The sequence below is a fragment of the Panthera pardus genome, unplaced genomic scaffold (assembly GCF_024362965.1).
Source record: "Panthera pardus isolate Hobbes unplaced genomic scaffold, ASM2436296v1 HiC_scaffold_22, whole genome shotgun sequence".
Classification (NCBI taxonomy): Eukaryota; Metazoa; Chordata; class Mammalia; order Carnivora; family Felidae; genus Panthera; species Panthera pardus.
Window position 1 is genome coordinate 54,071,766 of NW_026526788.1, and position 23,670 is coordinate 54,095,435.

Genomic DNA, 23,670 nt, shown 5'->3' on the forward strand with positions numbered 1-23,670 from the left:
AAGGCTAGGCGATACCTGTTACAGGGGCGGTGCCTGGGGGGAGCTGACGGAGAGGACTTTGATCTCGTCTGGGCTCATCCCCCACTCTTTCTGTAATTTGAGACAGTGCCCTCCACCCCTTCCCTGGACTGCCAGGAGCCAAGGATAATTCCTACAGCTCCAGAGCTCATTGCGTCTTTGCAAACAACCCCCCCCCCCCCCCGGCAAACTTTCTAAACTAACATTCCTGGTTTTAAAAATCATGGATTTTTCTGACAACTCAGTCAGAAAGGTGCTTTCTGCACGAATGTCCTGGACCCACCCGATAGCACGCTCTGTGCAGCTACTAAACTCAACATGCATCGTATTTTCTGTGTTCCCCAACATAGAACCTTCCTGAACGCTGGCCCCCTTCTTAACACTCAGGCCCAGAAGAACTGATCCCAAAAGATTTCCTTCCAGTCTTCTGTCTGTTGCTTTTTTTTTTCTTAATCTTTCACTGAAACGTTGTCTTTCACGCTTTCTTAGAATACATTACAATGAAAAGTAACAATTTAATTCACTGTGTACTGAGAGAGAGAGAGAGCGTGAGCATGTGCACACAAGCAGGGGAGGGGCAGAGAGAGGGGGACAGAGGATCTGCAGCAGGCTCTGTGCTGACAGCTGATGCGGAGCTCAGACTCACAAACTGTGAGATCACGGCCTGAGCTGAAGTCGGACTCTCACCTGACTGAACCACCTAGGCGCCCCTCACTGGGTACTGATTAAAAATAAAAGACAAAAAGAAAATAGTTTTATGATTGAGATTTTTCACTATTCAGATAGGCTTCTCTTCGACAAGTCAGAACCAGCGAGGTTTTAATGTATAAGTTACATTGAGTGGACTTTGTCCACACTGGACAAAAGCTAAGTACACACAGATCATTCACAAAAGGGGAAGTATAACTAGTTAAGAAAATGACTTTAGCAGGGATACCCGGGTGGCTCAGGCCAACTTTGGCTCAGGTCACAATCTCACAGCTCATGAGTTAGAGCCCTGCACTGGGCCCTCTGCTGTCAGTGCAGAGCCCGCTTCAGATCCTGTTTCCCTCTCTCTCGCCCCTACCTCGCTCACTTTCACTCTCTCTCTTCCCCCCAAAATAAACCAAAAAAAAAAAAAATGACTTTATCAGTAATCAAAGCATGGTTAAGTAAATCTTATGGCACAACTACCATGAGGAATAATACATAGTCGTTAACAGCAGGGGACTTGCAGATGGTTGGTGGCCTGGGACTTTGGCCCACGTCAGTGGCTGCCCTACAGCACTGCAGGACAGACCCACAGCTGCAGCCAGGGACGCAATTCCGTCGTCACCATCCGTCTCCACAGCAATTCCAAGGAGCAGCACAGGATGCTGAGCGCCAAGGAAGATTCCTATTTTTCTGTTTTGGCTCCATTTTTCCCATCATTTCCTCTCTGGCTTTGGGCAAGTTATACCTCTCTGAGGCCATTTCTCATCTTTACATGGAAGTAAGTAAAGCTTTCTCTCACAAGCACTTGGTATGACCTATCAGTGTACCAACGACAGTGACTGCCACAAAGCAGACATTCAGTCAGTGTCCGGTCCCTTCTCCCTCCCCAGACACACATTTCCAATTAGAATGGAGAGTCAATAGAAAATTATTCCTGTTGGACGTTCTCCTTTTTCACTTTATAGAGAATCTTCTGAGAATACATCCGTTTTGTACTTAAAAGGAGTATCTCTAACCCCATGTGAATACTGGTCTTTCCAGAAGTCAGGCGGTTAATTCAGGGCCTGCCTCTGGAATGGATGATGTAATTGTTTGGGCTTTGTATTTATCAGTCTCCAAGGAAACTGAATAATGAGGAAATATAAACTAGGTGTGTGACTACCCTGACCTCAGATAAGCCGGGGTGGTGGCTGGCATTACATGAACTAACAGATCTTTTAATTATAGATGAACTCTGTTCTTACTCATTCTTTTATTTTAGAATGACTGGAAGTGAAAGGTTTTGGGAAAAGGAGAGTGGGAAGTTTTTCATAGGAACAAAGAATTACTGAATCAAAAGAAAAATATACTCAAGTTAGGTGTTAAAGCATCAGAGAACTTTTTAAATTTTTTTTTGAAGAGAACTACCTTCAAAATACTAATACAGGAACCAGACTATAGGCTTAACGATGAAAATTCAAGCATAAGATATAAAAAGTATAACTGAAATGGAAGTATTCCCTTATGTAAGTGAAAAGTAAGATTTTAGGTAGACCAAATCAGAACAAAACCATTTCTTACGTATTATAAAATATGTCACAACTTAGCACATTAGAACTTAACACTTATAGTAAATTCAGTGAAGTGGCTAAGAACGCCTTGGGAAATTGGAATTAACAGTGGCACATTTAAAATTAGTTTGCACGCGGAGTCTGGCTGGCTCGGTAGGAAGAACATGCAACTCTCGATCTCAGGGTCATGAGTTCGAACCCCATGTTGAGTATAAAGATTGCTAAAAATAAATAAATAAATAAACTTAAAAAATTAACTTTTTTACAACTGCTAGTTTACAACTGAGTGCCATTTTATGAGCTTTCCTTATAGGAGCTGAACATGTTCATGCCAGTTCTGAAATGCCAGATTCAAAATTGTCCTTGATGTAACTCTTAGGATTTCTTGAGTATGATTTTTATTATATTAATGAAAAAAATGCTGTATGCCTACATTTCAGAAATTTTAATGGATACCTTTGAGAAAACATGACTTACAAACAACCATTTATTCACACCAACATACTTTGTGAGTTCATTTTCATAGAAGCTTCTGTCATGTATAAAGGAGATCTAGTTATGTGCTTTTTATTGTATCTTGATTCATCATAAAAAGTAAGTTGTGTCCCAAATTTTTTTAGGAAAAAAAATTAAAGTTCAAATCTTCAGCTGGGGTTAAATGTATAACAATCACACATCAGCCTAAGAGAAGTTTTCAAAATCCATTCTCAATTTACTTATTATTTATTTTTTAAGATTTTAAATCAAGTAATCTCTACACCCAACATGGGGCTTGAATTTACAACGCTGAGATCAGGAGTCACATGTTCCACTGACTCAGCTGGGAGCCCCTATTAACTTGTTATTAATAATTCATTAATTTATCCAAGATACACACTTTGTAAAAAGTAGGTCAGGCACAAGGAATTTTACAAAAATGTTCTAAACATTCTTAAGTTTTTTTCCACTTTTTTTTTTAAGTTTAGTTATTTATTTTGAGAGAGACAGAGACAGCATCAGTAGGGGACAGGTAGAGAGAGAGGATCCCAAGCAGGCTTTGTGCTGTCAGTACAGAGCCCGATGAGGGGCTTGAGCTCACAAAGCTGAATGATCATGACCTGAGCGAAACCAACAGTTAGACACTTAACCGACTGAGCCAGCCAGGTACCCCTCCCCTTATTTCAAAAGAATACCCATCCCATTCATTGTAGATAATTTAGAAGATGCAATTAAGGAAGAAAGAAAGAAAATCACTTACAATCGATTTGTTTACAAATATGGGATCTTTAGACAGTTTACTGTCCTCGGAAATTCTATTCGGCTGACAAATTGTGCACTGACCGCCTAGCAGTTTCAGTCTGAAGTGACTTTATTTTAGCGATTTTAGGGTCTCAGTGAAACAAAAATGGAGATTTCCGTTGCAAGGCTCATGGAAACAAGAGAGTGGGGTCTGGGGAGGAGAGGCAGGGTTACGATTCTGATTCCCCTCCAGGTTCTAGGCCTCAGGACCCACACTGATTTTCATGCCTGGTATGATTCACATGTATCTGAAATCCGCAGTGAGCTGAGCCAGCTCCTTTATTTCATGCAGTCCTGTCACCCTATTCTGCACAGGAAAGCTTCCACCCGCTTCCTGTATCGCTTCCTACACTCTGTGTCCAGCCCTGGCCCTGGCGTCACTGCCTTGGGGCTTTCCAGCTCTTTCCTCCCGCGTTCCCTTACGGGAAGAAGTGAACAAGAGCCAGGTCCCAGGGTTGTCTGTGGAGGGCTCTCCTGACCTTGGCCCAGGCCCCCAGGGCAGGCCAAACAGTTGTGTCAAAGGAAGACAAGACAGGAGCAGTGGCAACGGTGAACAAGTACTTACTTGGGGTTCAGAGGCTAAATTCATCTTGTACGGATGACGTTTCCCTTCCTCTGTCACCAGGGGGGACCAGATTTTTTGTTCAGATCTGCAACACATTGACAATGTTGTTTCATTCATGCTAAGTCACATATACTAAAAACAGGACGGGAAAATGCCCACTGCTGCCTGACTTCTGCGCTCTGAACACTCTGCCTGCCACTCGCCTTCCCCTCTGTTTGCCACGAGTGTGATCTTCCCAAAGCACCCATCTGATGACGTCTCGTCTGATGGCTTCCCATGTGGCGCAGACCTCTTCCAGCCTCACCCTCCATCATTGCGCTGTGTCGCTGACCCCCAGCCACACCAGCCTCCTCTACAGTCCCGAGCAGCCTCACATGGCCTACCTCTGTCGGGACAGAAAGAGCTTCTCCTTTACCCCTCCCAGTGTTCTTGAGCCAGACTGGGGAACTGACTCACCAAGTGTGAAGGCTGGCTGGCCCAAATAAAAGTGATGCTTCCCTTCTTGAGTGTGCAAAGGATTTCTTTGTACTTATCACATAGCATAAACCTCAGTCTAGTCTAAGCTTTCATTAGTGTAGAATGAAATAGAACATTTATGCGTATCCTGTATTGTTAGACTGCCAAGCACAGGGCCAGATACAAGATACACCTGTTGAATTTGTTGGTAGATGAATAAAAAAAAAAAATGAATGAATGAGTGTCTTGGAAAGGATTTGGACTGAGGTAGAAATGGAGAGGAGAATGAGGGACAAACGTGCTTTTGAGGGGATAGAAAAAGTGGTGTGGGGTGACTCTCGATCTCAGGTTCTTGAGTTCAAGCCCCATGTTGGGGGCCTCCTATAGGGGCAGGGCTCTAACATATATGAAATATTCTGACCTCCTGCCCTACACCTGGTCCTCCCACTAGTCCTACAGCACAAGGTAGAAAAAGCGATAAACCTATTTCAGATAAGAACCTGAGCAAAGGGCCCACGATGAAGAGCAGTGGAAGCCAAGGTTAATTGCATTAAACAGCAGGTAAGCAGAAGATCAGAATGAGGAATGTGAACTTGATCCAACAGGAAAGAGGGAGCCAGCAAATATTAAACCAAATCTCTCCTGACATCCAGCCCTTGCAGGAACCACCCCCACCCCCGCCCAAGACTAATCAGAAACAGAATGGGAATTCTACCCCAGTGACCACTCCCAAGCCCAAGTGCTCTCCTCAAGCAGCGACCAGACCCGTTGAGAACATTCAACTATCCTTTCTCGTAGCACTTAAGCTTACACGCGGCACTTTGTCTAACGTGTTGGTATCTTTCTCTGCCACTGTAACCTCCAGGGGTGGTACCCCGGTTTCACATGGTGTGATGCAAGCAGCATCCTAAGTAGATTCTCCATGGTTTCTGAGAAGAAATTTTCATTTCATCATAGCTGACAATGCTTTACTGATTTGACTTCCTCAAAGTTTTGGTTGGTTGTGTTGGAGCAAGTGAAAACACAGAGCTCCTGGAGAGAGACGCCCACACTATAAGAAACACTGGGAAAATGCGAGAGGAAAAAGAAAAACCTGAGGAAACCCCAATCCCACAGACCTGCAGGCCTGCCGCAGGGCACAGAGCTTGGGCCGGAGGGGATCTGGGACAGGTGCGGTGGACCTTCCCACAAGCAGCCTGCAGGCGAAGAAGGAGCATTTCCACGCCTTACCTGGTGACCGTGAGAGTCATGTTGTCTGCGCAGCCCTTGATTTTGTTCTGAGCTTCCAAGTGTGTCAGACTGCTGGTGTTTTCCCCATCGATGGCTGTGATTACATCTCCGATGCACAGGTTAGCCATTGCTGCCTTGCTTCCGGGAGTGACCTGGAAAAAAGGGAAGAGCAGGTTAGTTCCTATTCGTCTCCAAGGAAACCATTAAGTAAATGACCACTGGTGTAAGTATTCACTGATCAGAGCACTTCAAAGGGGAAAAGGACTGAAATCGTAACTTTAAATAATAATAATCCTTTATATCCATGCAATACACATGCTTTACAGAGAGTCCTTTTCAATATACCGTGTCATTGGATCCTTACGACAACCTTCTAAGAGAGGACAAATGTCAGTCCCTATTTTAGAGACCAGGACACTGAGGCTTAGAAAGATCTGTGATTTACCTGGGATCACCCAACTAGTTTATCACTGTATTACTAATCATCCAACTAGTATATTTACAGAGCCAGAACCCAAACCCAATGTTCTTCCCACTCAATCTTGTTGCTTCCTTAAAATAAGTTACCAAGTATGTTAAAAACACGCACACACATAGGGATGCCTGGGTGGGTCAGTTGGTTAAGCGTCTGACTTTTGATTTCGGCTCAGGTCATGATCTCACAGTTCGTGAGTTCGAGCCCCACGTCAGGCTCTGTGCTGACAGTGCAGAGCCTGTTTCAGATCCTCTGTCTCCTCTCTCTCCGCCCCACCCCTTCTTGCACTCTCTCTCCTTCAAAAATAAATAAACATTTAAACACACACACACACACACACACACACACACAGCATAATGCATAGCAACATCCTATTTATTTCTATAAAAATCTTATATTATTTATGCACAGAACAAATTGGAACACTTCACACAAAATTGTTCACAGTTATACATTTGTATAATGTTTTTGGCTTTTACAATGATCTTGAATTATTCTCGTAATTAAAAAAAAAAGCAATAAAGAATACTTTGAAATATGGTGGTGCGGCTTACATGGTCTGTTTCCTCCCACTGAGAAGTTGATTACAATTAGGATCATTTCCTATAGGTGGCTGGTTTTCTGCAGCCCAATGCTTCTTTTTTTTCTTTCCCAAGATTTTATTTTACTTATTTTTTAAATGTTTATTTATTTTGAGAGACTGACCAACCACGAGCAAGCGGGGGAGAAGCAGAGAGAGAGGGAGATAGAGAATCTTAAGCAGGCTCCACACTGTCAGCACAAAGCCCGATGCGGGGCTCAATCCCACGAACCGTGAGATCGTGACCTGAGTGGAAATCAAGAATCAGACACTTAACCAACTGAGCCACTCGAGCACCCTTCAAGATTTTGTTTTTAAGTGATCTCTACACCCAGCGTGGGGCTCAAACTCACAATCCTGAGGTCAAGAGTCACACGGTCTTCTGACTGAGCCCACTGGGTGCTCCAGGCCAATGCTTCTGAACTAGCAGTTCCCAATTTATGGGCCACCCATGCTTGGGGAAAGCCAGTCAATTACTGCAATGGCTTGTCAAATCCATTTGCCTACTGAGCAGCAATACATGTGGACTGAATAAATATCCTGCTTCACACACCGACAGATGTACAGCTATTTTTCAAGTGAACTACAGATGTTATTGCAATGAATGAAGTACAAACTCATTCGGAAGCAGTACTAACCACAGAGTAATTGTTTGCTACTAGGTATTTTCTAAACCAAGGTATGCTAAAAATACTACTGTCATCCCAGGGTTGGTCTATGACTTGTGGTATTAAAAGACCTTCCTTGATGGGATTCCAAGTCCCCCGGGAGCAGAGTGGTGGCAACACACCCAGACTCCCAGTGCTCAGGGCATCCTGCCTCCCCTTGGAGCCACCGTGGAAGATCCTGTGAACGTCCAGGTGTCTCCACAAAGCCACACCATGGGTAAGAGGCCCTTCGAGGCACCAAACCAGAACACAAGGTTTGTGTGGGAGGCCTCTGTGGCTGATGCAGTTTTCAGCAGCCATGGTTTCTTTTTCTTTTTTTTCAATGTTCACTTATTTTTGAGAGAGACAGAGTGTGAGTGGGGGAGGGGGAGAGGCAGAGAGAGAGGGAGACACAGAATCTGAAGCAGGCTCCAGGCTCTGAGCGGTCAGCGCAGAGCCTGACGTGGGGCTTGAACTCACGAACCGCGAGATCATGACCTGAGCCGAAGTCAGACGCTCCACCGATTGAGCCACCCGGGCGCCCTAGTAGCCACAGTTTCTATTCAGCCCTCACCCATCTGAAAACACTGACCCTTCTGAGATGGCTGGTGCGATGCTGTTGTCATGGCCCATCCCTCCCAACAGTTCCCTGACCCCAGGGAATAAGGGGTGGATGACTCGATCCTTGGGGTCCCTTCCAGCTCAGACATGCTATGACTTTATCAGGCAAAACTCTTCTGGAATGTAGCAGGAAGCCAGTGCAGGGATCGTGACCTCCTAACCTTCCTTTCTGGCTTTCCCATCATCTATTTACCAGAGATCTGGCTTGTAAAAAGCAAGAGACCTTGGGCGCCTAGCTTGCTCAACTGGTGTAGCATGCGATTCTTGATCTCAGGGTTGTGAGTTCAAGCCCCACATTGGCCATAGAGCTTGCTTTAAAAAAAAAAAATGGCCCCAGGCATTACTCTGTTTGGGATTGGCAATAATTCTGTCGGCAAATTCTATCTCCAGAAAGAGCAGCCTGATGGAACCCATCTATCATAAAATCTGATAGTGTGAAATCTATTAGTGTGAAATCTAATAGCGTTAAAGAGACCCCTTAGGATAAAATCCAGAATCACTAACAAGGTCCGTGCAGACCACACTTCCTTCCTCACCTTCATCATACCACTCCCCCCATCTAAGCTCTAGCTACATGGCCTTCCTTAGTTCTCTCCAACCACAGGGCCTTAGCATCTCCTGTAACCTCTGTCCTGATTAACTCAGTCTCTTCCTTCAGGTCACACTTAAATGACCCACTCTCAGAGAGGCCTTCCCTGACCTCCAATCTAAGGTAGATCCCCGCCTTCCTTCTAACACACTGTTTTTCTTCCTCATGACACTTGTCACATTAGATTTGTAAATCTATTTTGTGGGTTTATTGACTTAATGCCTGAGGGCCTACTAAACAGTAAGGTGTGTGAGGGCAGGATTTTGTCTGCCTTTTGTGCTGTGGTATCCTCAGTGCCTGGCGCAGTCAATAAATATTTGTCCAATGAATGACTGAATCTAAAATATCTAGTGTTGTTAAATATATAATATGTTGCTTTATTATACCCTTTCATAAATGGCTATTTCAAAAGGAATCAAATAATCATTTCCCTCAACAGCGCTATCCTGGAATGTAACTACCCACAAAACTAAAATGATGAGATGGGGGTGGGGTGGGAAGGGACAGGCTTGAGAAAATGAAAATAGAAGTTTCTTTTTTACTTTAAAATGCTCAGCTTCTAAGAACTCTGGAATTTCCAGCATTGGTTCAAACTGTCTTGTGGGAGAGGCATTTCTGTTAAGTACATCCCGACAGGTCCTGGACAAGCTAGAACCAGTCTTGAGAGTCCCAAGCCTGAGTAACTGGGCCCTGACCACCCCGTTTCCTGGTCTGATTTTTTTTTTTTTTTTTTTTTTTTAAGACAAACTGATGGGAAGCTAAGGGAAATCTCAGAAAGTTATAAGACAATATCATCAGCTGGGACTTGGATGAGATCACACAGAGAAACAGATCACTTTTACTTTTGAAAAAAAAAAATGGATTTAAACAATGCAAAGCCCTTTCACATTCAATCTAGTGTTTGATGACCTCACCACCAACATATGACAATTTCACAAAGGGGCACCTGGGTGGCTCCGTCTGTTAAGCGTCTGACTTTGGCTCAGGTCAAGGTCTCACAGTACGTGAGTTCGAGCCCCGCGTCGGGCTCTGTGCTGACAGGTCAGAGCCTGGAGCCTGCTTCAGGTTCTGTGTCTCCCTTTCTCTCTCTGCCCCTCCCCTGCTTTCCCTCTGTCTCTGTCCCTCAAAAATTAATACACCTTTAAAAAAAATTAAAAAAGACAATTTCACAGATAAGGAAATTGAGATTCAGAGAAGCCATGAATGATTCAAGTTCTCACAGCTAAAGGCTTGAGCCTGAACTTGAAAGCACATCCCCTCATCCCAAATTCCACCCCCTTTCTGTTTACCAAGATGCCACAGGAGATGCTCCCAACCTAACTGCCAGAGCCAAAGAGAAACCCAGATTTAAGAAGACTCCTCTGCCTTAGCCTCCTGCACAAGGAACTGGTGTCACAAACTTCTGGGGTTTTCTGCCCCAGGACAAGCATCTCTGCTGCTCTGTACTGGGCTGGGCCCGGTGACCCCGCCCTAGTAAAATACCCAAATCAGAACATGGCACTGGGAGAAGACCCGTGTCTACAACCCTGGTTGGTCTCCATCCTGAATGATGAGCTCCCATCTTCCCGACACTGTTCATCATAATCGTAACAGCCAACAGTTCATACATGCTTCTTATGTGTCAGGCACAGTTTAAGTACCTGGCGAGGGTTAACCTATCAGTGTTCATGCCATGCTAGCAGGTAGCTAACTGGTATTACCTGCATCCTTACAGTTGAAGAAATGAAAGAACAGGGGTTAAAGCTATTTGCATGAGGCTACGCAGCTGGTGGGCTCCAGAGTCTAACCACTTAACCCCGTATCCCACACTGTCTATTCTAATTTCCTCCTGACCATCAAATTCCATTAGAACCAGCTCACAGTGGAGTCAGCTTCAACGTCTAACAAAGCAATCCTGTACACTCCTCCGAAGAAACAGACACATTAGCTCAAGAGACATCCTCAAAAACCCTCTACCAGCTTTCTTCCCCAGAGACCACACAACACCACTCTTGCTTCATGAGAACAAATGGGCTTAGGCACAACCATTTCCATTAATGAACAACCTGCCATTTTCTGCAGAATTCACTTAACGTCTGTCTCACCCGTCAGCCCCCAGGCAGACACTTGGCTCAGAGGTCAAGCCATACAACCACCCTATACTGCAAGGTCCTGATGCATCTTTAAAGCCTTGCTGCCAGACTCCTGAGCTCTTAAGGTTTTTGAGGAGTTTAATTTAACTTCTAAATGGTGCAGAATAGAACTGCGATGGAGCTCTCCCGCTTTCTTCAATTTACATCTAAATAACTAAACACAGCTGTTACACAGAACCGAATGTTTTGCATACCCGCTGGCCATAAGTGAAAAGATACCCTTGCTCCTCTGTGATAATGGCATGTTTCTATTTTATCCCTCCTCTGTTCCTGTCTTCTCTTTCTCGGTCATGCATTCACCAGCCATTCCTTAAGTACATTCTGAAAGAGAGTGTAGCTTGTTGATTAAGATGTGGCTTCCAGGGGCGCCTGGGTGGCTCAGTCAGTTAAGCTTCAGCTCAGGTCATGATCTCATAATTCGTGAGTTCAAGCCCTGCGTCAGGCTCTGTGCTGTCAGCACAGAGCCTGCTTCGGATCCTTTGTCTCCCTCTCTCTCTGCCCCTTCCCCGCTTGCATGCACATAAACACATGCACACACACACACACACTCTCTCTCTCTCAAAAATAAGTAAACTTAAAAAAAAAAAAAAAAAAGATGTGGCTTCTGAAGTCAGACGGTCAGGGTTCAAGTCCTGTGTCTCTGTCACATGTAAGCTAAGTGTCCTTGGGCAGGATATTTCACCTCTTTTCATCTAGGAGACATGGGTGATAACAGTCCTGACACCAGAAGGCTGTTATAAGGATTGCATGAAATCATTCAGGCTGAGCACACGGTCAAGCTCCAGAAATACAAGTTACTGTTTACAGATTCTGGGAACCACACAAGGCACTGGATGCAGCTGTGAAAAAGATGGTGCGTACCATCAAGGAGTTCACAATCTCCTGAGGGAGACGGGCACATACAACAGCCAGTGGATGGAATCAGGGAAGACTCCCAAGAGGAGGTATTGCTTAAAACTGTGTAAAGGCACTACAGGAGGCAGGAAAGAGCATGCAAGTTACAGGCACAGCATGTGGACTGGTAAAGGGAGAGAAAGGGGATGATGCTGGAGACGTAAACACGGACCAGGCTGTAAGAACCCTGCTGTTTTCTAAAAAGACTACTTTGACGAACAATGGAAAACTCGCCAATATTTATATATTGGTAAATTTCACACAAAACTCTACATTCTCAGCTCCTTGTGAGAAATCTGGCAATTCTGGACCTAAACAATCAGCACTGGCTGAGAAGCCTCTGCCCCCTTAGATCAGGCATGAGCTCTCCATTCGGCACAGCCTCCCCCCCGCCACGCTCTATCGCCCCCGACACAGAAACACGGTACCAGTTGCCACTTATCAGAAAACTCACAGCTCCATGGAGTGTGCACTAACAGACAGAAACCTCCAACCACTCTTGCAGCTACCTAATAGTTTTCTCACTACCTCACCCTCAAGTCAAAACTCATTTATGTTGCCTCCTGACCCCTCATGCAAATGTGTCTGTGTGATCACTGGCTTAGTTTTAAAGTTATGTAAAGCAAAATTAAATGTAAAATGCTTTTATGGCTAGGATTATGAGACACCCTAGTTGGCTCAGGACACTAACCTATTTTCCCAGCTTAATTATCAAAAGCACTCCATTTCACTTTTAGCAGTGTTCCAGCCTGGATGACAAACTGAATTATTACCCTTTTGACAGAGAAAGCGATTTTAACTAAATAGTCACCAAATAGTTTAAACAGTTCTGATGCAGAGCTTTTTTTCCCTAAGGAAAAAAATTATCTCTATTCAGAAGGTTCTTTCACCTGTGGACAGGAATATAGGGCAATTTCCTGAATGTTCACAGAACACGGTTAACCTTGCCCCTTGGAACTGGTATCTACACCTCAGGCCAGAAATGGAGCCATGTTACCAAGAACTCAGGAAAACTCTGATATTTGCAAGGATGATGCAATTGTTCCCAGGCAGGCCAGTCATCAGATCCCCTGGGGAATCTATACATTTTGTAAAGCTTCCCAGAAAATGTTGATGCTCATCAGGTTTGGAAACATGGGTTTGATTACCCCTTCCCCTAAAGCTCTCTCCCTGAAGTTACAAGGTAAGCAAAAAATAGACCCTAAAATCTTCCTCCAGAAACAACCTCAAGGGCTTACACTCCTATTAAGATACACAAAAGGCCCTTGAAAGAAACATCCATGAGAAGAGTATTTCTCTATCTCTTACTGAAACAGAATATAAATATATACATACCGTGATATATATATATATATATATATATATATATATATACACACACACATATATATATATACACACACATATATATATATATACACACATATATATATATACACATATATATATATACACACACACATGATACATATATGTGCACCACATGCATACATATGTATAGGGGTGCCTGGCTGGCTCAGTCCGTATAGTGTGTGATTCTCGATCTCGGGGTTTTGAGTTCGAGCCCCATGTTGGGTGTAGAGATTATTTATAAATAAAATCTTTAAATGGGGCGCCTGGGTGGCTCAGTCGGTTAAGTGTCCAACTTCAGCTCAGGACATGATCTTGCTATCCGTGAGTTCGGGCCCCCCGTTGGGCTCTGTGCTGACAGCTCAGAGCCTGGAGCCTGCTCCAGATTCTGTGCCTCCCTCTCTCTCTGCCCCTCCCCCACTCACACTCTGCCTCTCAAAAATGAATGTTAAAAAAATTTTTTTGAAGATAAAATCTTTATACACACACACACACACACACACACACACGTGTGTGTATGTGTATGTGTGTGTGTGTGTGTGTGTGTGTATTGCTTCCATCATGCTGGTCAACACCCTTGAAGGTGATATGCAAACTTCATTTTGTACAAGTAATTTCATTCCAGATGCTGAATCACTCAACATGGTTGCTATTTTGCCTTGGCCAGAACCCTTACAGCTCAGTGTGATATGCAATTAGAGAAACCATCTGATTTAAAGGTCTGGCACATCTCTCTCCTCTTCTATGGTCCAATTTTATTTTAAACCGTATGATGTGTGTTATGTTGAAATGTTGTAAATCACCTTAAATTCTTCTTACGAGTAGGTGAGATAGCATAAATGATATAATTCAGCATTATATAAAAGAAGACTGGAATAAGGAAATTTGGAATTCAAGTTCAGTCTCAGTGCCATGTATCGTTAGGGTCAACCTCCACGGATTTAATGGCTGTATCAAAGTAGGGTATAAATTTAAAAGATTCTGAGGTGGGCAACAGAACAGCACCCAACCCTGCAGTATGCCATTTATTTATTTATTTGTTTGTTTGTTTTTGAGAGAGAGAGAATATGCATGAGCAGGGGAGGGGCAGAGAGAAAGGGGGACAGAGGATCCGAAGTGGGCTCTGTGCTGACAGCAGAAGCCTGATTTGAACTCACAAACCGTGAGATCATGACTTGAGTCGAAGTTGGATGCTTAACCGACTGAACCACCCAGGCTTCCCTGCAGTATGCCATTTAGATGTGGAATTTGAACTCTCAAGTCGTACTTTTAACTCAATTTCTTTGTGGGCCCAGGTATGGCCCACACTTTGAAGCTACATTATAGTCACAGAAGCTGTATGAGCTTGCTTATACAGGTTCCCCTGAAAATCCTCAAGAAAGTTTCAAAATGTTACACTGTAACCATTTTCTCAACAAAATGAGGCAATAGAGTAGGGTTTGGGTGCTTGTAGATGAGTTGTGCCTTAATTCAGCTTTACTTCATGGTTAGTGTGAAGGAAGCTATTACACTGAGGAAGGACAACTCAGAGACTGCTCTCCTAGTCTGAAAGACCAAACACTATTTCTTAGGTAGGAATAAAATTAAAAAGGAGTTAAAAAAAATAGAACACCCTAATTTATCAAGAAATCACCGAATCTCACAAACAAGCCTTTATGAACCCCATGTGTTTCTAAATCGCTCCAATAATTACCATCCATAACCCAAAGCCCAACCATCGACTAACCACATGACCTTGGGCAAGGTGCTCTCTATAGCTCAGCTTCTTTACTTATCAAATGGAATTTATAATAGCAGCAACCTCATTAGTTTGTTGGGAGGATTAAATGACATTACAGGTGTCAAAAGTTTAGAACAATGTCTGGCCTATAATAAGCACTCAATACACAGATCACCACTGGTATTTATCTAATAGCACTGCGTTCTGATGCCTTCTAGGCGTTCACTATGGTGCTGGCCTCTCTATACACATCACCTTAATCCCCACCACAGTCTTTTGAAGACAATTACTATTATCCCTACCTTACAAGTGAAGACACTGAAGTTTCAGGGGCTATCCCTGCCGAAGGACACAGAGCTAGTAAGTGAACAAGACAGAGTTTGAGCCCAGAGCAGGCTGATTCTGAGACTACATTTCACCATGACATCAAGATGTCTTTAACTTTTGATTTGCTGCAGTAAAAATAAGGCAGAAGGTACAAAGCAATGATGTCTACGTGACATGTAAGTTACTATGACATGGCACATTGATGTTAAAAATGTTACACGAATAGAGAAAAGTCTGAAAAGTTTTGCAGCAAACTGTCAAGAGTTTATTTACCTCTGGGAAGCAGGACTGGGGAAGGGTGTGGGGAGGGGTCTTAACCTTATGCATTCCACATTGTTACGTTAATTTTTTTTATAACAAGCATGAAAGTTTTTTTTTTTTAATGTTTACTTATTCTTGAGGGAGAGAGACACAGAGTGTGAGTGGGGGAGGGGCTGAGAGACAGGGAGACACAGACTCCGAAGCAGGATCCAGGCTTAGAGCTGTCGGCACAGAGCCCGATGTGGGGCTTGAACTCACCAGCCATGAGATCATGACTTGAGCTGAAGTCAGATGCTTAACCAGCTGAGCCACCCAGATGCCCCAAGCATGCAAGTTTTTATAGAAACTTTTAATTGAAGTGTAACACACATATAGAAGAGTGCACAAATCATAAACACACAGCTGGATAGAGTCTCACACAGAGAGGGCACCCACGAACCCAGCACTAGGTAAAGAAACCGAACTGAACTTCTGAAGGCCCCTCCTACCGCCTTCCCATTGCTAACCTGACCCTGACTCCTAACACCATGGATTAATTTTGCCTAATTTTACATAACTGAAATCACATAGTATTTTCCCTTTTACATGTTTCTTTCATGTCATTGTGCAGAGTTGCAATTCCTACAACTGCTGGTGGTGTTTTATGTCCTCTAACTCTACTACTAGTTGTTTATCCATCCTATTGTTGCTAGACACTGGAATTATTCAAGTTTGGGGCTACCGTGAATAGTGCCGCTTTGAAAACTCTTGATGTATCTTGCTGCCCATATGGACACAATTCTATGGAGTATTTAACTATCAGAATTGTTGGTCATAGGGTATGGGTATGGGTTCAGCTTCAGAAGCATGAGTATTTTTTACAATTCATTTAAAAAAGAAATGGATGGGGCGCCTGGGTGGCTCAGTCGGTTGAGTGTCCGACTTCAGCTCAGGTCACGATCTCACGGTCCGTGAGTTCGAGCCCCGCGTCGGGCTCTGGGCTGATGGCCCAGAGCCTGGAGCCTGCTTCTGATTCTGTGTCTCCCTCTCTCTCTGCTCCTCCCCCGTTCATGCTCTGTCTCTCTCTGTCTCAAAAATAAATAAACGTTAAAAAAAATTTTTTTTTAAATAAATAAATAAAAAAGAAATGGATGTTGGGGCGCCTGGGTGGTTCAGTTGGTTGAGCAACCATCTTTGGCTCAGGTCATGATCTCGCGTTTGTGGGCCCGAGCCCCGCATCGGGCTCTGTGCTCGGGGCCTGGGGCCTGGAGCCTGCTTTGGATTCTGTGTCTCCCTCCCTCTCTGCTCCTCCCTCGCTCAAGCTCTGTCTCTCTCTGTCTCTCAAAAATAACACAAAACATTAAAAAAAATTTTTAAAAAAGAAAAGAAATGGATGTAAAACCTTGTGGCCCTATCTGAATTTAATCTATCCATATGCATTTCAGACATCTTTATCTTCTGTAGGTCATACCTGTGTCCTTACGGTCTCACGTGGTAATATGAGTAGTCCAATCTATAAAAACTGGGCTCTCAGTCCTTGGTCAAGAACCCAGGCTCCTTCAAGACCATAGTGTTCTTCAGGAAATCATTTCAAAGGTTTATGGAATTTGCCCAGAAGGCAGTGTACCACGTACGTGAAAGCACACCGCAGGCCTCAATTATGGAGGAGCATTCCAGTTCGCCCACGATGAGGCTAACGACATCGACAATCACACAGGGTGCTAAGTGCCATACAGAAATAACCTTCTTCTCCCTTAGGCTTTCATGGGTATGTTTCATTTTGGCCTTGGCTTGGCTGCCACTTTCCAGGCCCATGAGTGGCTGAGCAACGTGGATCTGTTTATCCCTAGTCATCTTCATTTGACACAAAAACTGCCCCCAAATCCCCTCCTACCCACCCTGGCAGGCTTCTCTCTAATCCTTCAAATCCTCTGTGCTTCTGTTCTCCACTGGCCACGTGGTCATGGAATCCCACAGCTGGACTGTCAATTCTCGCAGGTGGGGCCATGGCTTCTGGCTTTTCTGGGGATTAGGGAGGGGAAGTGCTGGTCTCTGGGATGCTCTGAGCTCCAGGAGCACCTGGGCTAAGGCCACCACGGCCAACTCTCATGGGTATGATAGGCTCTGGGGTGAGGAGCCCAGGAGGGTCCTCCCTACCCCTTACATTGTACCTGTACCACCATTAGCACTTCTTGGAGCTATGTGCCAAGATTCCCACCAATGAAATATTGACAGGGATCATCTAGAGGCAGAACACAGTGGTTAAAGCTAGCCTGGGAGCCAGTCTGCCTCGTTTCAAATCCCAGCTTTGCAATTTACTGCCGGAGCGTCCTGTGTCTCTGTGTCATGGGTTGTGGGGAACACAGAAGATAATGCAAGTGCACACCTAGCACAGAGTGGGCATTCAAGAAACGTTAGCCGCTGTTAAAATGATTATTATGAGATAGAGACTAAGGCTGTGGGCTTTGAAGCCAGACCAATCTCATGATTAACACAAGAGTCATCTGAACACAGATAATTACGGATGAATAACACAACACAGAATCATCTGAAAGCACTTCTGAATTCAGAATGCATTTTCTTAATCAACTCATAGTCGAAGGTACAACCAATACCATATTGCCTAAAGCTGAAACATTTCTTAACAGTGAAGAAGTAGGCCCTTGTGTTCAAAGGGTACAAAACCAGTGGGTTTGCTGGTTATTTTATCTTTACGGATAACTGAACCACAGAGAAGGTGAACAATGTGCCCAGGGTCACCCAGTGTGGTGCTCAGGACTGGAGAGGAGCTCAGCCTGAGTCTCCGCCCTGGACATGTTACCAGGTACCATACAGACGTTCTGGCAGTTTTCCCCAGGCTTTCCTGAGACACACTGGAAGTCAAATCATCCTCTAAAAATTGATTTTCTGACATAGCCACCTTTGCTCATTTTTAACCAATTTCTACCCTCTTCTTTACAAGGAAGTAGTTCAGTCAATGTAAAATTATGTAAATTCAAACAAATTACCTAAAGCAAAGCTCTCTGTGGAACAATGGGGTGGCATCCTCGGGAAGGAGCCGCCAGTCCCTGCTCTCTGCACAAAAGCAACTGCTTGGTGCTTTTCCCAGTCCTGATGAGCCAAGGAGAGTGTGACCTCAGCGGTTAGGTGATAATCTCCTCTTGGTCCTTTGCCGCGCTACAATACCTGAACGTCATTCTTCTCCCCCTCTCCTCTTTCAAGACAAATCCTGGCATGCAGAAGGTTGGGCAAGGGCAGAGTATTTGATCAGAAGGTCCCAACACTGCTTGGTGAATTTCCTGCCAGTAGGCTCAAGCATTCGCTTAAGTGCTATTCCAGGGGCACCTGGCGGGCTCAGTCAGAGCATGTGACTGACTCTTGACCTCAGGGTTGTCAATCTGAGTCCCACCCTGGGCGTAGAGATTACTTAAAAAAAAAAAATTATTGAAAGCACTTAAGTGCTTTTCCCTTTGACCCTCTTCCTCCTCTCGCCTTCGATCAACCATGGTCAGCTGGAGCAGCTAGTATTTCCCAGGTGAGGAGGGGTGCGGGGCAAGGGCTATAAAAATATAGTGAGCCTTTATGGACACTTCTTGCCTTTCACAATTTGACAGGCCCTGCTCTTTCGACCCTTAGGACATGATGTAAATCTACTTCAGTCTGAAAAGAACACTCCTAAAAATCAGAAAAGACCCTCTGGCTACCAAGTATCCATCATTGAGCTTCCTTTAGGACACCCGAGCAAAGGGTACAACATTCCCCATAAAACCACACTGCTCTTAGCAAAGGCTTACTCAAGAGGCAAATAACAGCTCCTCCCACCAAGAGCACCCCCTTATCTCTGGCCCCACCCTTTCCTGTCTTTTGTCAGTTGCTAGGACAGAAAAACAGTCAACATAAATTGGGCAGCAATTTCGGTCTGGGTGTGGATTCTCTGAAGGCTTCCCTTGAAAGCAACTAGAGGAAATAAGATATTGATATGGGGGGAAAAAAAACCTTAAGGAGAGACAACTGTAGATTTGGAGCAGGAAGTGACAGAGAAAAAAATCTCAGAGGACAGAGGCAAATACGTGGCTAGATCATCACAGAGTCCACAGTAGGGGCCTTGGGGTAGAAACTGGGAAGAGGAAGCAAGTTGGTTCATGCCCATTTAAAGTTGAAAACCTGGATTGAAATTTTAAGTTTATCACAATAATACAAATAAACAATGAGGAGTAAAAGAACTACACACACAATGTGTTCTGTATGATTCCGCTCAGAAACAGGTAAACTTAAGCTATGGTGTTCAGGAAACATATTTAGGTGGTAAAACTATAAAGAAAAAAAAACAAGGAGGTGATTACCATATGTCAAGATAGGATTATGTCTGGTGCACTTCTGGAGCGCAGGCAATATTCTAGTTCTTGTCCTGAGTGGGGGACTATACAGGTATTTACTTTATAGTTGTTTCCAATGCATTTATATTTTATGACTTTTTTTTTTATTACAAAAAAGAAAAAGAACCCCTTTCAAGCATGCAAGATTACAGTTATATCCGGAAGCTTTAGTCGCTTCACAAAAGACTGGAGCCAATACCAGAATAATTCACGCCAGAGAAAGCAAATGCATTTATTCAAATGAAAGGTACTCCTCTCCTGGCCTAATTTTATGGTTTGCTTTGGCGTGGAGACTCAAAGTCTATGTGTATAAAACCATACCAGCAAAGTGTGTCTGCCCCAGATGATAAATGCAGTGCACCTGCCGGCCAGCCAGAAGGCGTGTGTCTCTGTCAGTGCTCACACCTCCCCTCTCCTGTTCCCTGAGCACTCTCACGCTCCTCAACGGGCAGCCGACGGCGGGGTTACCCCCATCTCAGAGACAAAAACGTAAGAAGGCTCACCGCCAGGTACAACTCAAGTAAGAAGTAGAAACCAGACCACCATAAGATCTCAGACAACCACCTCAGGGCCCCTTGAGGATGACTTTCTCATCCCCAGGAGGTGAGGAGACACATCTTTTATCCCATGTAGAAATAATGACACGAAGAAACAACTGTATAACGGAGAGCATGAGAACGTCCCCTCTTCTGCGTCACTGTCACTTGTCAAAGCCACTGCCAAGGGCATTATAAAGATTAGCTTCCCTCACTAGACCACGGACACCTTGAAAGTGGAGCTGTGTCCTCTCATAGCTGGGACCCCAAGGCTTTGCACAGTATAAGCTCGTTAAACGTAAACGAGCTCATAAACAAATGAATAAACATATGAAGGTACAAACCAAAGAATTTCGTGTTGTGGTTTCCATGCCACATAGTCATTCCTGCACAGTGCCACTTGCACTTTTTTAAAGCAGTTAAAATGACAGGAAGTAACTGCCCTTTTAACAGATAGGCAATATAGCCTCCACTTCTTAAAAAAAGGTTTAATGCCACATATAAATTCAGAAGTGGAAAGGGCTGACAGGTTAATTATAGACACAAAGGGCAAGGACAAATGGACTATGAGGTAAGCGAGTCTAAATGTGCCTTCCCAGGACAAGCATTTATTAATAAGCCTGCAAACACTGACTGGGTACAGTCAGGTTCAGCTCTGTGCCAGGCTTGGGGGCAGGGGTCTAGATTAGGAGAAGGCACAGTTTCTACACTTGAGGAATTTGGCTGGTATCTGAGAAGACAGCATGTACCTGTAAGAATAATAAAAGAAGTCCCCTCAGGGTAGCAGGTGGAACAAAGGGGGAACAGGGCCTAAGATCTGAGTCACCTGCCCCTTTAGGGGACGGGATAGTCAGAGAAGACCTCACTGGGCTAGACCTACCTGGAAGGAAATATGGCCGGGACAGTGATTGGCAGAGAATCCAAGAAGAGGCTCCCCAATTCTTTGCCTCCGGCACCCCCCACCATATTCCTTCAGCCGCTGGAGGCAGGGATTTAAGTAAAAACAAACAAAACACCCACAGGGATCTTCCCTTCCCTCTCCATCCTCCCACAAAGAACAAAGAGATGTTCAGATGACTGGGGAGGCAAGTTTAGGGTCAGCTTCAGCAAGCAGATGGCCCTCAAAATGGAATACCAGGCCTCTAGGTAGGGTGTTAACACCAGGGAATGCTTTTTCATTTATTGGAAAATATTTATTGGCTGCCTTTTAGATGCAGGCAGTGAATAGGGCAACTCCCACTGGGACATTACAGTTAGTCCAGACTAGAAGACCTAAGCCTGGGACTCCAAACCCTGAGTCTGAGTCTCCCTAGGGTTTCTGCTTTATTCCAGGGTAATGGGCCTGGTGGTCTCCCATTACACCTGGGCCTTCCCAAAGGCCCAAGAAGCTTTCAAGCAGCATTCCCCCTCCACGCAAAGTGAAAACTCCTCCCCACCCAGTATCCCTGGGCAAAAGTGGCTGTTCGGTTGATAACCTGGGAACGGCAGGAAGAAATAAGGCATGGCCATCTCCCGCAGGAGGAGGGGAATGTCCAAGAGGGTTTATCTGGGCTTGCTTGTTTCCAAAATCCGGTACTTTCTCCAAAAGGTAGGAACGAGGGGAGACCTGGCCACGGAGTTAAGTCCAAAGAGTGGAAAACCAGTTGTTTCAGAAATTCATCACACCTGCCCCGGGTAAACTTCCCACCTACTCCACCTCACTTCCAGGTCTTTCCAGCTGCTTCCAATCTACTTTCAGCCACTCGGGCGACTTGTGAAGAACTGGGACGGGATACCTGCCAGCGTGCGGTAGCTGCGGGGACTCTCACGCCCTCGCGCGTGGACAAGGCGCGCCCACACGCCGGGCCGCGCTTCGGTGGCGAAAGAACGAAAACTGCCCCCTCTCTGGCGCGCGCTGACACCGGCAGTGCGCGCCCGGCCGCCGCCCGTTCGCCTCGCCCGGGAGCGCAGCGGCGGGGAAGGGGCGGAGGCCCCAGGCGCACGGGGAGCGCTTGGCGCGAGGCGCACCTGGATGCGACCGGCCGTGCTAGCTCGGGCCCGGGCTCCCTAACATTGGTCTCCAGGCAGCGCGACCGCGGGACCCCGGACCCCCTCCCCCAGATCCCCTCCGGGTCCGCCGCTCCCCAGCTCGGTGCTCCCCGCTCCCTGAGCGTCCCGAGCGCTCTTACCCGGGAAATGGTCAGGGGTTGCTCGAAGTCCTTGCCCCCCACGAGGCGGAAGCCCCATGGTCCCGGGCCCTGGAGGACTATCTGCTGGCTGGTCATGGCGGGGCGACCCGAGGGCACAGACGGTGCAGGACGCGGTGCGCTGGGCTCCCGGCAGCTGTCGGAGAAAGAGCGCGCGGCGCGGGCCCCGGGAACCTGGGGAGGGCGTGAGGAGGGAGCGCGCGGGGGTGGGGGCGCGCGGGGGCGGGGACGGCTCCGCCCCGGCGCCCCGCCCCGCCCGGCCCGCGGCCGCTCCCCGCCCAGCGCGCCCGCCCGGGGAGCCCCGAGGCGGGTCGGGGGGTCCGGGTTCTCCGCAGCCCCGCCCCAGCAGCGTCTCCCGCCCGCCCCCCTCTCCCCGCGCAGGCCGCCGCCGCTCCCAGCCCCGCCGCGGGTGCTAGGTGCGAGCCAAGCAGGTTCCGACACACACACCGCGCCGGAGACAAAGCCGGGCTCGGCGCTTTCGAAAATGAGTTTGGAAGTGCTGTGCTAACTCAGCCCTCAGAGGTCCACTGCATTTTCACGTTTGCTTCTCGTGAATGCTAATGATGTTTAAAAGGTGCTTTCGAATGATCTCATGGGATGCGCTGGGGCAGTCAGGGTGATTAACCCCATTTTACAGATGAACTAAGTGAGCCGGCCTGAAGTTAGAAGGCTCGCCCGAGGCCACACCGCTGGTCAGTGATGTAACCGTAACCCCGCCCAGGCTCCCTGTGCTGCAGAAGCTCACACTGGAACTTTCCTAATGCTAATGAGACCATCGCACGATGTTGTGACCGGACTTCACAACTTTCCTAGAAACCTTTCCTCCAGACGGGAGTTCGGAGTTCGAGTTCGCCGTAGGTTCTGACCTTCATTTCAGACGTCCAGTCCGGGGTGGGCCAAGGGCTAAGCGAGTGGAAAGAGCCCTAAGTTGAGGACAAAAACTTGAGTTCCCAGCCTGCTACCTGCCTTGTAACTGGGCTCCCTGCCACCCTGGCCTTTCAGTGCATTCTCCACGCCAGACCAGACCAGGTTCCCCGCTGTCAGCTGGGTCTGCACTCCAAGTAAGGCTGAAGTCCAAACGCTCACCAGGCCACTCACAGAATAACCCAACTCCCTGTCTGACCTCATATCCTCCTACTGTCCCCCCACCCCTACCCCACACTGGCCCTGCTCCTGCCTCAGGGCCTCACAGCAGGGCTTCTGTCTA

General features: G+C 46.1%; 1 protein-coding gene across 1 annotated transcript in view; it reads right to left on the bottom strand.

The window, feature by feature from the left end:
* The window catches only part of PDLIM1 (PDZ and LIM domain 1), a 48,706-nt gene extending 26,044 nt beyond the window's left edge, over nucleotides 1–22,662 (bottom strand). The window contains exons 1-3 of the mRNA XM_019445146.2: nucleotides 22,446–22,662; nucleotides 5,791–5,942; nucleotides 4,105–4,189 (exon numbers count right to left, since the gene is read on the bottom strand). Coding sequence (XP_019300691.2) covers nucleotides 4,105–4,189; nucleotides 5,791–5,942; nucleotides 22,446–22,541 — 333 coding nt within the window. The 5' untranslated portion in view covers nucleotides 22,542–22,662. The remainder of the gene's footprint in view (nucleotides 1–4,104; nucleotides 4,190–5,790; nucleotides 5,943–22,445) is intronic.
* Between the last annotated feature and the right edge of the window lie 1,008 nt (nucleotides 22,663–23,670).